This window comes from Doryrhamphus excisus, linkage group LG21, assembly GCF_037039965.1.
Source record: "Doryrhamphus excisus strain RoL-2023G ecotype Guam linkage group LG21, RoL_Dexc_Guam_v1.1, whole genome shotgun sequence".
Taxonomy (NCBI): Eukaryota; Metazoa; Chordata; class Actinopteri; order Syngnathiformes; family Syngnathidae; genus Doryrhamphus; species Doryrhamphus excisus.
This window is the reverse complement of record NC_136377.1, coordinates 12,109,632-12,122,355: the sequence shown is the minus strand read 5'-3', so window position 1 is coordinate 12,122,355 and position 12,724 is coordinate 12,109,632. Positions and strand designations below refer to the sequence as shown.

Genomic DNA, 12,724 nt, shown 5'->3' with positions numbered 1-12,724 from the left:
ACAATAGGGTACCAGCATGTTTTCAGCCAATCCATACAGTGTATGAGGGTGGGTGGATGTACAGCATCTGTATGCAATCATTCAGACTATCATACAGACGACTACTTAGAAGAAGGGACTGCGGAATGTGTTGGGGGGGGGGGGGGCAGACACTTAACAGGCAGTGTTGGAGGGTGCATGCCTGCATACATGTGACTTTCCATGTCTGCTTTGGGTCGAGGCCCCGACGTGCTTACATCAGCAGTCACAAGAGGGGGCCGTGCAAATAATTCAAAGTAAAAAGCAACAGTTGACTCAATTCATGACTTTTAGTATTCAGTATGTTTCTAGTATTATTATCAAACTGATCCTGAATGATTCTGCCTTACTAAACAGCTAATAAAGCTTGTAAAGTGTTTGTAACGCACCCCCCGCCCCCCAGTCTAAAAGAACTCTCTCAGGCAACTGACATGGCATTAAACACCTCACAGTTCCAGCTACAACCAGCTCAAACAGTCCTTGCAAAATGATACCCGGCACACCAGCTTGTGTCATCCACCCCCCCCCCCCCACCCCCGGTGGTGCTGTCCTCTGCCACACTTTGAATACCGCGAACTGTTGATCAGTGCAATGAACGCAGCTTATCACCGCCATGCTATAAATAAGGCCCACTGCCACTTAATGTAAATGTTACTGGCCCACACAAGTATGCTTTGTTATTCACATTTCATATTTCATGAGATGAACAAAGGAAGCAAGAACTGTTTTACTTTTTAGTTGCTGCTTCTTTTTTTCATTCTACCATGTTTGGTCCTGACTGCATGTACAGTATGTATATAGTACAGTATGTACAGTATGTACTGACGGCTGACTGGCTTTTAAGAGGCACATGTTGATGATTGACACAACTGGGTCAGTCCTACAATTTGTTGCCATTTCAGCACTGTCACTTAAAAAAAAAAAGTTTTACATTACTTTGCAAGAATTTGAATAATACTGTATATATATGAATGCGGGCTTATTAAACTAGAAAAATACATTTGTCAAGTTCAGGCTTGGCTGCACGGCGGATGAGGGGTTAGCGCCCAGACCTCACAGCTAGGAGAACAGGGTTCAATTCCACCCTCAACCATCTCTGTGTGGAGTTTGCATGTTCTTCCCGTGCATGCGTGGGTTTTCTCCGGGTACTCCGGTTTCCTCCCACATTCCAAAAACATGCTAGGTTGTCCATGTAGGTATGAATGTGAGTGTGAATGGTTGTTTGTCTATATATGCCCTGTGATTGGCTGGCGACCAGTCCAGGGTGTTGCCCGAAGATTGCTGGGATAGGCTCCAGCACCCCTCCGACTCTCGTGAGTAGAAAATCAGTAGAAAATGAATGAATGAATGAAAGCTCAGGATAATGTATTCTAATCCAGTCATCCATCCCTTCATCCCGGGGGGTGCTGGAGCCTATCCCAGATGAGCGACAGGGTACACCCTGGACTAATACCAATAATAATCCCAAATCCAGAGACATCATCATAAGAGAAGTCCCTGATGGTCTAAAAACATGTTTCTTCTTATTACACAGCTGCATACCTTGTCTTTCTATATAACAATAAAGTCCACACCTAGTTTTTGAGTGATGATAGAAAGTCATATGATATCGGCACTCTTCACAAAGCCACCGGAAAAACACAAATACATTGTAAAAGTTCTGTATTATGGTAGTACAAAATACAGAGCTTCATTGTGAGCTCCACAATGGCAATGAGTTACCTTATAAGCCAGGGCCATTCAACTGATGGGCTGCAGAAAGAACGTCAGTATGGCCCGCCGGTTCTGTTCAAATCTTGGGAGCGACCAACATTTTTGCAGCAGATTGCTAAAAACACCAGAGTGCATTCATATCTATACTTTTGTGTTTTATGGTTCCTGACTTTATTAGCCATTTAGCCAAAACATTAAGGTGTGTTACTTATCCTTGCATTCACATTATCAACAAAATAGGAATAATAGTTTAGTTTATATATAGTTATTTAAATAATTTATAGTTATTATTTGTTATTTTTTATTTCTTATTCAGTCGAATAGCCCTACCAAAAATCAATAGTTTATGTAATGTCTTTTCTGAACACAGTGAGGCGGTGTAAACTCAAGGCAGAACTAAATAATCGTAGAAGAAGATGTAGTCGTGACCCAAGGTTTATGCTGTATAAAGCATATATTTATATCCGCTAGAGGGCAGCATAGTCACTATAGGAGACGTATACAAAGAAGAACACCTTAAATCACAATAGACAGAAGAAGAAGAGCTGTAGTCTGTAGCTTGTGTCAAATGTAGCCCCTTAGCATTAGCTGGAGTCCATTGTGTCACGTCTGCCTAGTGGGAAGAAGCTCATATGCCGCCAAAGAGGGTCGATGTCCCATTAAACCGTTCCTGACAGCGACCGAGATCCGCTATCCACAACATGGAGAAGCAGTTGCATTTAAACTTGTTAGCTTCGAGACCTCCGATGCCAGGGAGCTTTCAGTCCGGCTCCAAAATGAAGATGGGGTGAGTCAATTAGCATCGCATTAGCATGATGTCAACTCCATTTGTCTTCAAACACAACATTTAGCACCTGTGTTTTAGCAGTGAATGTAAATATTAGCCTATGCACTGCAGCTATACGGTGGTATCAGAGTTTCAGGTGAACAGTCATTGACATGATATGAAAAGATACTAGCTGAACCATACGCAGTTTGATTGTACAATCACATGTATAACTGTGTTATAACTATGCCACCATGTTGTGACGTTTAGGACTTACTGTCACCCTTTGATTCAAAGAGGACCTGCTTGTACTGGTAAATGGCAGACAGTACATACAACTACAATAGTAGTGTAATGTACAATAGCACAGGACTACACACAACATGAGATGCATTACCTAGTGCTTGTTTGTACTTATGTATCACAGAGCGATACATTTGTGTATTAAATGGTTTGTGTTTTAAAAGCCTAAATCCATTGATTTGTTAATGATTTGTCACTTTGTTATACTGCAATTTACCATGCAACTGCACAGTCCCTCTTTATTGTTTCTTATGAGTAATAAAGAGATATTGACAGTCAGCAACATAGTGTGTCTATGATGATAATCTACAGTAAAGTCTCGTTATATCGATATTCTCAGGAGTCGGAAAAAATACCGATATAACCGGACTATCCATATATCCGATCCTGCGCCGAACTGCATTAAAAGTGGGCGGATCTTTGATATGGCATGTAATTTTCTCCTTGAGTTCATGGATTGCGTATCTAGCATGCTTTTGTACTACAATACATTTTGTACTACAGTAAATAAAAATAAACTTACGCTGTAGTGATTACCGGTTACCGGGACATAATTCACCCCGGAACTATCGATAGGGAAGGTGTTGCCACCCGGAGGGGTAGGCGCGAGGGACGGGTGTTTTCCGCTGTGTGTGCTGCACTCTGGTGGTGGAAGTGTGAAAAATAAAGTTGACTGGAAGCAGCCGTTCGCCGTGTTCTTTTTTGGTATTGAAATCCTTAAGCAAAGATTGATTTAAGCTGCTTTTGTATCGATATAAGCAGACCAAATTGGCTGGCGGGAGATGAAAAGGGCATCCTAGTAACCGGATTATCATAATAACCGGGTATCGTACTAACGGAGCTAATTATATCATAAAAGACTAGAAATTTGCCGGGAAATGAAAATAGTATCGTAATAAGTAGTAATTCGTTTTAACCGATATCGATATAACGAGACTTTACTGTAGTTTGTTCATGCTATGTTTTGTTTAATTCAGGCCTGGACGCAAAAGAGATTTCAGCCCGCTGACATGGAGCCAGTATTTTGAAACCATGGAAGATGTTGAAGTGGAGAATGAAAATGGCAAAGACATATCCTTATTGTTTGTTTATGCCTACAGAAAACATTCACACATATTATATTAGCTGTATTATTTTCTGTCATAACAAATTTCGCATATTTTGATATTTTTTCATGAATGTAATATGCCATGGTAATGCTAATACACGTACGAAAATTTTAGTTTTGAAATAAAGTGAATTAAACAAACATAATAACTACCAATTAAAAAATATACTTTAAAAAAAGCCAATGAGAATAAAATGGAATGGAATTTTAACACACTTGCTAGCTTCTAGAATTTCTGTGTAACCTGGGCAGCATTTCCTTGACTGCTTGGAACGTTTTCAGGATTTACTGCAGTGGTGCTCATGGTCCTGTGCTTCTGTTGCTGCATGGAGGAGGACACTCAGCTCTCTCCTGGGCTGTTTTCACGGTGAGCAAGTTAACATTTACTGTTATTTCTATTCTGGCACTAAAATGTTCTTATGTGTGCTTTGACAGGCTGTCATATACAGCAGGATCAACTGCAGGGTGGTGGCTATGGACCTTCGAGCTCATGGTAAGTGCATGCAAAATGCAGCTGTGATGTGTTTAATGACCACCAATACGCACAGCAGGTTAGGTTCTGTATGTTACTGATGTTATTTCAAATCTACTCATCTAATTCCCATAAAACATAGAATTATGTGGAGGAGCCACAAATACAGATGGGTTGTAGATGTTTATGGCAATGGTTTAATTTCATTTGAACATGCATCAGATTACAATTGAATGCATCATATAATCAGTTCACAGTTCCACATGTCCAAAAGGAGTAGGAAGAAGCAAAGCTTATTAAAACCTACCCCTCCATCTGGTACTTTTACAATAAGTAACTGTTACATTTGTTCACTTCCTGCTTTCCTAATATAATTTAAGTTTTGTTTTTTTTTTACTTTTTTATTACTTATTTATTATTTATTTCATTTTTTGTTATGATTATGGATTTATGTTGTAACCCATAAGAATCCGTGTGTCACCAACACTTTACATGTCCTAAAATGGGCCACCGTTCAGGTTTGTGCTTGACTTGAACTCCCTAAGTGACATTGGTGAAAAATTAGTTGCACATTTCCTTTATTTCTTTTTCATTATTATTATTATTAATTAATATAAAATAAGTCAAAGTCAACTTTATTGTCAAATATGCTATACATGATCGACTTACAGCATACATGAAATTTCAGTCCTCTCGGACCCCTGGCACAGCAAGTAATAAATAAAATTACAAAAACTACAAGCTATGAGAATATCCCCGTGATGTATATTTGCATCTTACGGTTATAAGCCACTCAGTAAATGTCACTATTTCAATAATTTATTTTGAATATAAGTACATTTATGCTACTAATCACAAAATAAGAAATACATTGGCCCAAACAGACCCTGAACATTAAATAGTATTTCAAGAAAAAACATCTTGATCTGAGGATAAGCGGTAGAAAATGAATGAATGAACATTTTGATCTGTGGTATAATTATTTTCATTTAAGCAGAAATGGGTCAGGGTTCTTGAGTGTAAACGTTGTACATTGTTTCTCCTTCAGTGTTGTTAACCTTAACCCTGTTTCTAATGTGCATTACTACTGTCAGGTTCAAAAACCCCGACGCTTGTAAAACACTGCCTGTACAAAGAGAGACACAGAGAGTTGAGTTTCTTTTTACTTGCAAGGAGAGTGGTGGAGACTGCACAGTTACAATCCTCCTACCAACTCTGAAACAGTCCCCATTCTCCTGTCCTTTTATTTAGTTAGGAACGCCCTAGTTACAATGAGATTTCAACCGCTAAGGGGAAGGAGTTTTAACTATTCCAGTTGAAACCGGTTCTTTCGTACAACATGTTATACATAGTGTGTGGGTATCTCCTTGGCATGTGATCTTCTGGAGACACGCACAGTTGAAACCGGTTCTTTCGTACAACATGTTATACATAGTGTGTGGGTATCTCCTTGGCATGTGATCTTCTGGAGACACGCACACACACACACACACACTCTTTGAGGTCACATCTACTTCTGACCCGTGCAGGTATGGCATGATAAAACTATCTGGTGAGAGAATGTTCTGTCACGTTCTGTTTTCTCTAATCATGATATACACCAAATGTGCAAGCGACACAACATTAATCTTACTTTTGCCACTTGAGTGATATTAAATGCTTGTAGGTCATAAGAAAATAGGTCATAAGAATATAGTAAAAATAGAATAACTTTATGTACAATTCTTCCAACAACTACTAACTACTGGACGACTGAAACAAACTACAATTACAATGTACAACCTAGCCAGGGTGTTTTTATCATACTGTAGATCAGGGGTGCTCATTAAGTCGATCGCGATCTACCGGTCGATCGCGGCGGTGGTACTGGTCGATCGCTGATCGATCGTGGCGTGACATTAAAAAAAATATCATCCTAGCATCAATGCCGTCACTTGATTGATATACAGGGCGGCCATTCAGATGACAACTGAATGTTGCCCTTCGGGTGACCAATCAAATCAAACAACGTCTCTAAGTGCAGCAGAACTTACGATGTCAGCCTATCATCCATCCCCGTTACTTGATTGACATACAGGACAACCAGTCAGATGACAACTGAATTTTGACCTTTATGTCACCGCTCATGCGTAAACAACGATGCAAAGTGCTAAGCTAGTCGGCGAATTGGGTCAGATTTTAAGCCCTCGCTAAAGTTTATGGTCACTAAAATGAGTGAAGTAGCTGGACCAAGTAAAAAGGCAAAAACATATCACTTCCATACGGAATGGGAGGTGGACTTTTTTTTCCACAATGTCTTTTTCGAAGTGCGTTTGCCTGGCTAACCTGGCTATCAGCAGCTACTGTCCGGACTATGCATCCCTGGCTGATTCAATTCAGTGCAAGTCATCAAAGTAAACTCAGGTAATTACAAAAAATGTTAATAGTTAATTATGTGTGTTTTGCAATATTGGCTCATTTGGTTATGTAAGGTACATCAATAATAATCCTCAATACATTTGAAAATAAATAGATGTTTTGCATTTTTGTAGTGGGTAGATCATTTTGACTCGGTCATTTTAAAAGTAGCTCGCATGCTGAAAAAGTGTGAGCACCCCTGCTGTAGATAGTCCATAGATGTGAATGGATGTTTATATATATATATATATGTGAGTCCTGTGATTGGCTGGGTAGTAGTGGTAGGAAAAAAAGCAGCAAAATGTCACTTTACATACAGTATTCTGTAAGATTTCAAGCTCAGCGTGAAGGCTCTGTAACTAACTGATTTAGTTCAAGTTTGGTGGATATCGTAATAACTGTTGGAAATTGGAGAATGATTTTATTTCCTTCATCTGTTCCAGGTGACTCCAAAGTGAAAAATTCAAATGATCTGTCTGCAGACACAATGGCCAAGTAAGTCGCTGTGTGTTAGTACACTGTTGCAAAAGTAATGAGTTAGTCCTTCCATAGGGACATTGGCAAAGTGGTGGAGGCTCTTTATGGCGACAACCCGCCGCCGATTATGATTATCGGGCACAGCATGGGTGGGGCCATAGCAGTTCACACGGCAGCTGCCAATCACATACCATCGCTGCTGGGCCTGTGTGTCATCGATGTTGTTGAGGGTACGTCTTCTTATTTTGTTTTGCCAGTCCTCATTTGAATTGTTGTACGACTAATACCTGTATTGTCATTTGCATGCAGGCACAGCAATGGATGCTCTGAACAGTATGCAGAATTTCCTCAGGAGTAGGCCAAAGATGTTTAAATCTCTGGAAAATGCCATCGAGTGGAGGTAAGCCTCAACCAACCATGCTACTACAGTACACCTCTAAAGCATGACTGGCTAAAAACGTGACTTCTGTTTCCTGCTAGTGTGAAGAGTGGCCAGATCAGAAACATAGAGTCCGCACGAGTGTCAATGGGAGGCCAAGTGAAAAAGTATGTACCTACTTTATCTTTTCCACGAGGGTTGAGTACAGAAAAATCAATAGGATGTAGCGGCCCACTGTGATTTATTTTTTTTTGTTTTATAATATGGTGGAATTTACACAGAAGCCTGTGTTTTGGATGAACTACGACAAATATTGTGAGATGGGCGGCACAGCAGTCGAGTGGTTAGCACGCAGACCTCACAGCTAGGAGACCAGGGTTCAATTTCACCCTCTGTGCCATCTCTGTGTGGAGTTTGCATGTTCTCCCCGTGCATGCGTGGGTTTTCTTCGGGTACTCCGGTTTCCTCCCACATTCCAAAAACATGCTAGGTTAATTGGTGACTCCAAATTGTCCATAGGTATGAATGTGAGTGTGAATGGTTGTTTGTCTATATATGTGCCCTGTGATTGGCTGGCGACCAGTCCAGGGTGTACCCCGCCTCTTGTCCGAAGACAGGCTGGGATAGGCTCCAGCACCCCTGCGCCCTTTTGAGGACAAACGCTAGAAAATGAATGAATGAATAAAAAGGATAAAAATTGCATATATTTAAACCCAGTGCCTTTTTTCCCTCTGTTTTCCATATTTACTATTTTTTGTGTGTTTAATTTTATTTCTAAAACATCCCACAGGCCAATAATAAAGAAATTATGGACTGCAAATGGCCCCCCGGCACCTTTTTATAGTCCTAATGGTTGTTGTTATTGGTTAAATGCAGTCCAAATACAGTATAGTAGTCAAATTGAGAAGAACTAGAACAAAATTATAAATGTAATAATTATGAATATTACTATGTATTTAGGCTGCACGGTGGTCAAGTGGTTAGCACGCAGACCTCACAGCTACCCTCTGTTAATTGGCGACTCCAAATTGTCCATAGGTATGAATGTGAGTGTGAATGGTTGTTTGTCTATATGTGCCCTGTGATTGACTGGCGACCAGGCCAGGGTGTACCCCGCCTCTCGCCCGAAGACAGGCTGGGATAGGCTCCAGCACCCTCACAACCCTGGTGAGGATAAGCGGTAGAAAATGAATGAATGAATATTTATTTAAGGTTCCTAATTCTTTGTTCTGTGACGTTGAAAGATGTGAGGAGTCCAGCAGCAGCCCGGGCGTCTCTAACAGCATAGGTGAAGGAATAATAGAAGAAGAAGAGGATGAAGAAGGGGAAGAGGAGTCGAACAAGAAGAGAATGAAGGAAGACGACCAAGAGGTTCACGGTGCAATGCATAAAACCCTCATTGGCCACTGTATTAGGAACACCTGCACAGTCATCTAGAAGCTGTGATGCACTACATTTCTACACCACCACAATGTCCGAACTCTTCATTGTCTTGTATAGTTGGTGTACTTAATACTGTGGCCTGTGAGTTGTATGTGTGATGAACATAATGTTCCCATTGTAAAACAATGATTCCTTGCAGACAAAAAAAGAAAGCATCTTCACGTGGCGGGTTGATTTAGCAAAGACGGAAAAGTACTGGGAAGGTTGGTTTAAAGGCTTATCTGCGCTCTTCCTCACCTGCCCTGTGCCGAAGCTGCTTCTGCTGGCAGGTTCGATCCCTCCACTTACTAACATTTCCTTAGCGTTTGTTTTGTTAGTTGTATGGAATTCAACATGTGTATTGTGCAGGCGTGGACCGGCTTGATAAAGACCTTACTATTGGACAGATGCAAGGTAAAGAGCTCATTTTTCTGCCTAAAATCCACGTGCTTGATGAGCTGACTTTGTCCACAGGGAAGTTTCAGATGCAGGTCCTCCCTCAGTGTGGTCATGCTGTCCATGAGGATGCGCCTGAAAAAGTACACAGTGTCCATGAAGTGTATCAGACACATATTAGGTTGCCTTTCTATGTTTTAATAGTTCTCTCGTCTTCTCTTTGTAGGTAGCAGATGCCCTAGCTGCGTTTATGGTCCGCCACAAATTTACTGAGTTTAAAGAAGGATTTATGTGGTAAGTAAAGCTAGAAAATAATATGTCTCATAACACCAGCGCACATGAAAGTAATGGAAGAATTACATTTCATAAAGGGGAGTCCTAACCAAACCAACTCCTGTAGATATGCAAAGAGGTTTTTTTTGTATTTAGAGAGAAAAAATATATATATTTTGTGTTTAAAAAAAATATATATATATATATATTTTTTTTTAACACTATGCTATTTTTTTCCCGCAATGTAGGGGTTTAATTTGTCTTGTTCTATACCAGGGGTGGGCAAACTACGGCCCGGGGGCCACATCCGGCCCGCCAAGTGTTTGAATACGGCCCGCCCAATCTTTCCAAAGTATTTCATTTAAACTCAACATACAACCTGGCATCATGGCCTGAGCCAACCTTTTGATGGTTTTATCAATTTCGTTTTTTGACATGGTCTGTTGTTTACAAAGTGCTCCTGAAAAAAGGGACACAAGCACATAATAATAATAATAATAATTATTATTATTATTAGATTATTATTAGATTATTATAATTATTATTAGAACTATTATGATTAATGCTAATTATTATATTAATTACATATAATATTATTGTTATATTTGCATATTTTACATAATATAATAATTATTTTAATTTAATTATTATAATATTTTTTTTAATATTTAAATATAAATATAAAATAAATAATAATAGCAGATTGCATGACAATTTTACAGATACAATAATACCAGGTGGACTGTTACGTGTAAAATATATAGTCTGCCCCCCCGTAAATTTTGTCATATCAATGCGAGTCAAAAAGTTTGCCCACCCCTGTTCTATACTGTAAAGGGGCCCTGGACAGCACTTTATTATATCATTATTATTATTATGATTATTATCGTAGCATCTATTGACACTTTAAAAGTAGCAAGGAGGTGGTCGGTAAGATGATCTATTTTATCTCTTCACAGCTAATTTAATAAGTCGCCCTAGAAGAAATCAACATCATGGAACACAGCAGCAGATTACACGGAATATATTTCCACTAGATAATAAAAATCATCATGTGTTATTATTTACGCTCGTTATGTAGATACTTTGCCTTCCAGCTTTGCCTTATTTAATTGTAAAACACGAGATTGTTTGTATTCTTTTCTTTACAGTCTGTTTTTTTTTTATGTAAAGCTATCCTTATTTTACGTTGTGTTTTGGGTGATACATCACGGTGACCACATGTCACATTTGAAATCAGTTCAATGATGATTAAAAATGGACTGGAAACATGTCACCCATGCTTTTTGTATTTTTAAATCTTCTATTGCATTGTGTTGCAAGATCAACATAGCTCACGGTTTACTTGTCAAGATTTATTTATTATAATTTGGAATAATTAAAGGACACCACAACAAATGTACTCCAATGTAGTATTTTTTTCTGCTTAGGTGAAATTTTGGTTTATTGTGCACTGTAATACATAGAGTTGTATTTGTTCATATAGAGAACATATACATTTGACTTATGTGTTTAATATCATGTGGCACAATGGCAGATACACAAAAAAACTATATAGTGAAACTGTTTCTTTCATGTATTTCCTGGAATAAAATGCTTTGAATTTTTCAAGAAGGTTGTAGAATTCCTTATTTATAACTCCATTATTGTTGTAGTTGGAGCATAGAAAACTTGTTTATGACCTAAATACAGCTTTAAACTTTCTATTAGAGCCCCCAGACTTGAACTAACAGCCCTATAGTCCCCTTTGCACTCGTATTCCCCTATATAGTAGACATACATATTACTCAAAAGAGTAAATACAACATTTAAGACATAAATAAGACTCGTGTTTGTGTGTGTTGCTATAAATGTGTTCCCTCAGGGGTCATGGGAAGTCAGGAGTGTTGAGTTGAGTTTTAGCTTGGCGTGGCTAACTGCAGCCACAGTAGCCCGTGTTTCTATTACGGATTGTTGTGCCTGTTGGGAATAATTCAAACCTGCAATGAAAGCTTGTTGTTCTGGATATCAAGTCTGTTGTTACCGACACCTAGTGACCAGTGTAAAGTACTACAGATCATTCACTACGTCTTTAAATGCATTTTCTGGATGCCTGGATCTGTATTTTAGATAGGTTCACTTAGAAGGCTTAATGTAGGCATACAATACGTAAAAGTTTAAAAATAAAAATTTATTTTAATTTATTATAAATAATAAAATGACTTTGCAAAAAGCAACATAACTGACTGTGTACACCTGAAAGCATCAGGGAAAAATTCATTCATATTTCCAGCACATTTTCATTTGCATCCCCTGTGGTGCCACAGTGTTATTTTACTAGTGTACTTTTATTTGTGTGACTGGAAAGTGTTTGAAAGTTGTAGAATACAGAGAAAATATAGTGAAATATACTTCTTTGCACTGGAAAAGAAGTACAAAATATTATAAAATATTATGTCGTTTCTGTGGGAAAAACCAAGAGAGTTGACAGTTAGGGCACGTGTGCAAAATAACCTGAAACAATGCAGCGGATAAAAGAAACCAACAAAGTTAGGTGACGTGTTTTTCTTCATGTGTTTGATTTCCAGGGACTGATTTAGTTTTTATAATTGTCCCTCTACAGAATACAACATACATGATGATGCAATATAAACAAATGAATAATTGATGAAGTGTTTATAATGACTCCCAAAAGAGACGTAAACGATGATGATGGTGTGTAAAGTTGGAAACACATCATCATCTACCATGGGGCCAAAATAGAGTGAAAAACATGTTTGTGTGTTCTTCCATATGTTTACCCTCGCAAGTCATAACTTACAGTAAATAATATGCTGACAATAAAGTAAATGTAAACAGTAAGTAAGTATATAAAATACAAATACAATAGCAATCCAAATCCATGGATTGGTCTGACACCAATCATTCATTTTTACTGGGGCTGTCAATCATATAGGACATTGTTTTATTCAGAAAAGAATATACAGTTAAACGTTTTTGGGTTTTTACTGTGAGCTGCTT

The 12,724-nt window shown here is 38.6% G+C and overlaps 1 protein-coding gene across 1 annotated transcript; it reads left to right on the top strand.

The window, feature by feature from the left end:
• Positions 1-2,426: 2,426 nt before the first annotated feature.
• On the top strand, positions 2,427-11,335 carry ppme1 (protein phosphatase methylesterase 1). Its single transcript, XM_058086922.2, has 14 exons — positions 2,427-2,518; positions 3,778-3,871; positions 4,183-4,275; positions 4,344-4,401; positions 7,221-7,272; positions 7,330-7,484; positions 7,564-7,654; positions 7,735-7,800; positions 8,878-9,004; positions 9,216-9,345; positions 9,425-9,469; positions 9,530-9,594; positions 9,678-9,745; positions 10,684-11,335. Exons 1-14 carry the CDS (start codon positions 2,433-2,435, stop codon positions 10,685-10,687), a joined length of 1,134 nt encoding a protein of 377 aa, XP_057942905.1. The 5' UTR covers positions 2,427-2,432; the 3' UTR covers positions 10,688-11,335.
• Positions 11,336-12,724: the final 1,389 nt, after the last annotated feature.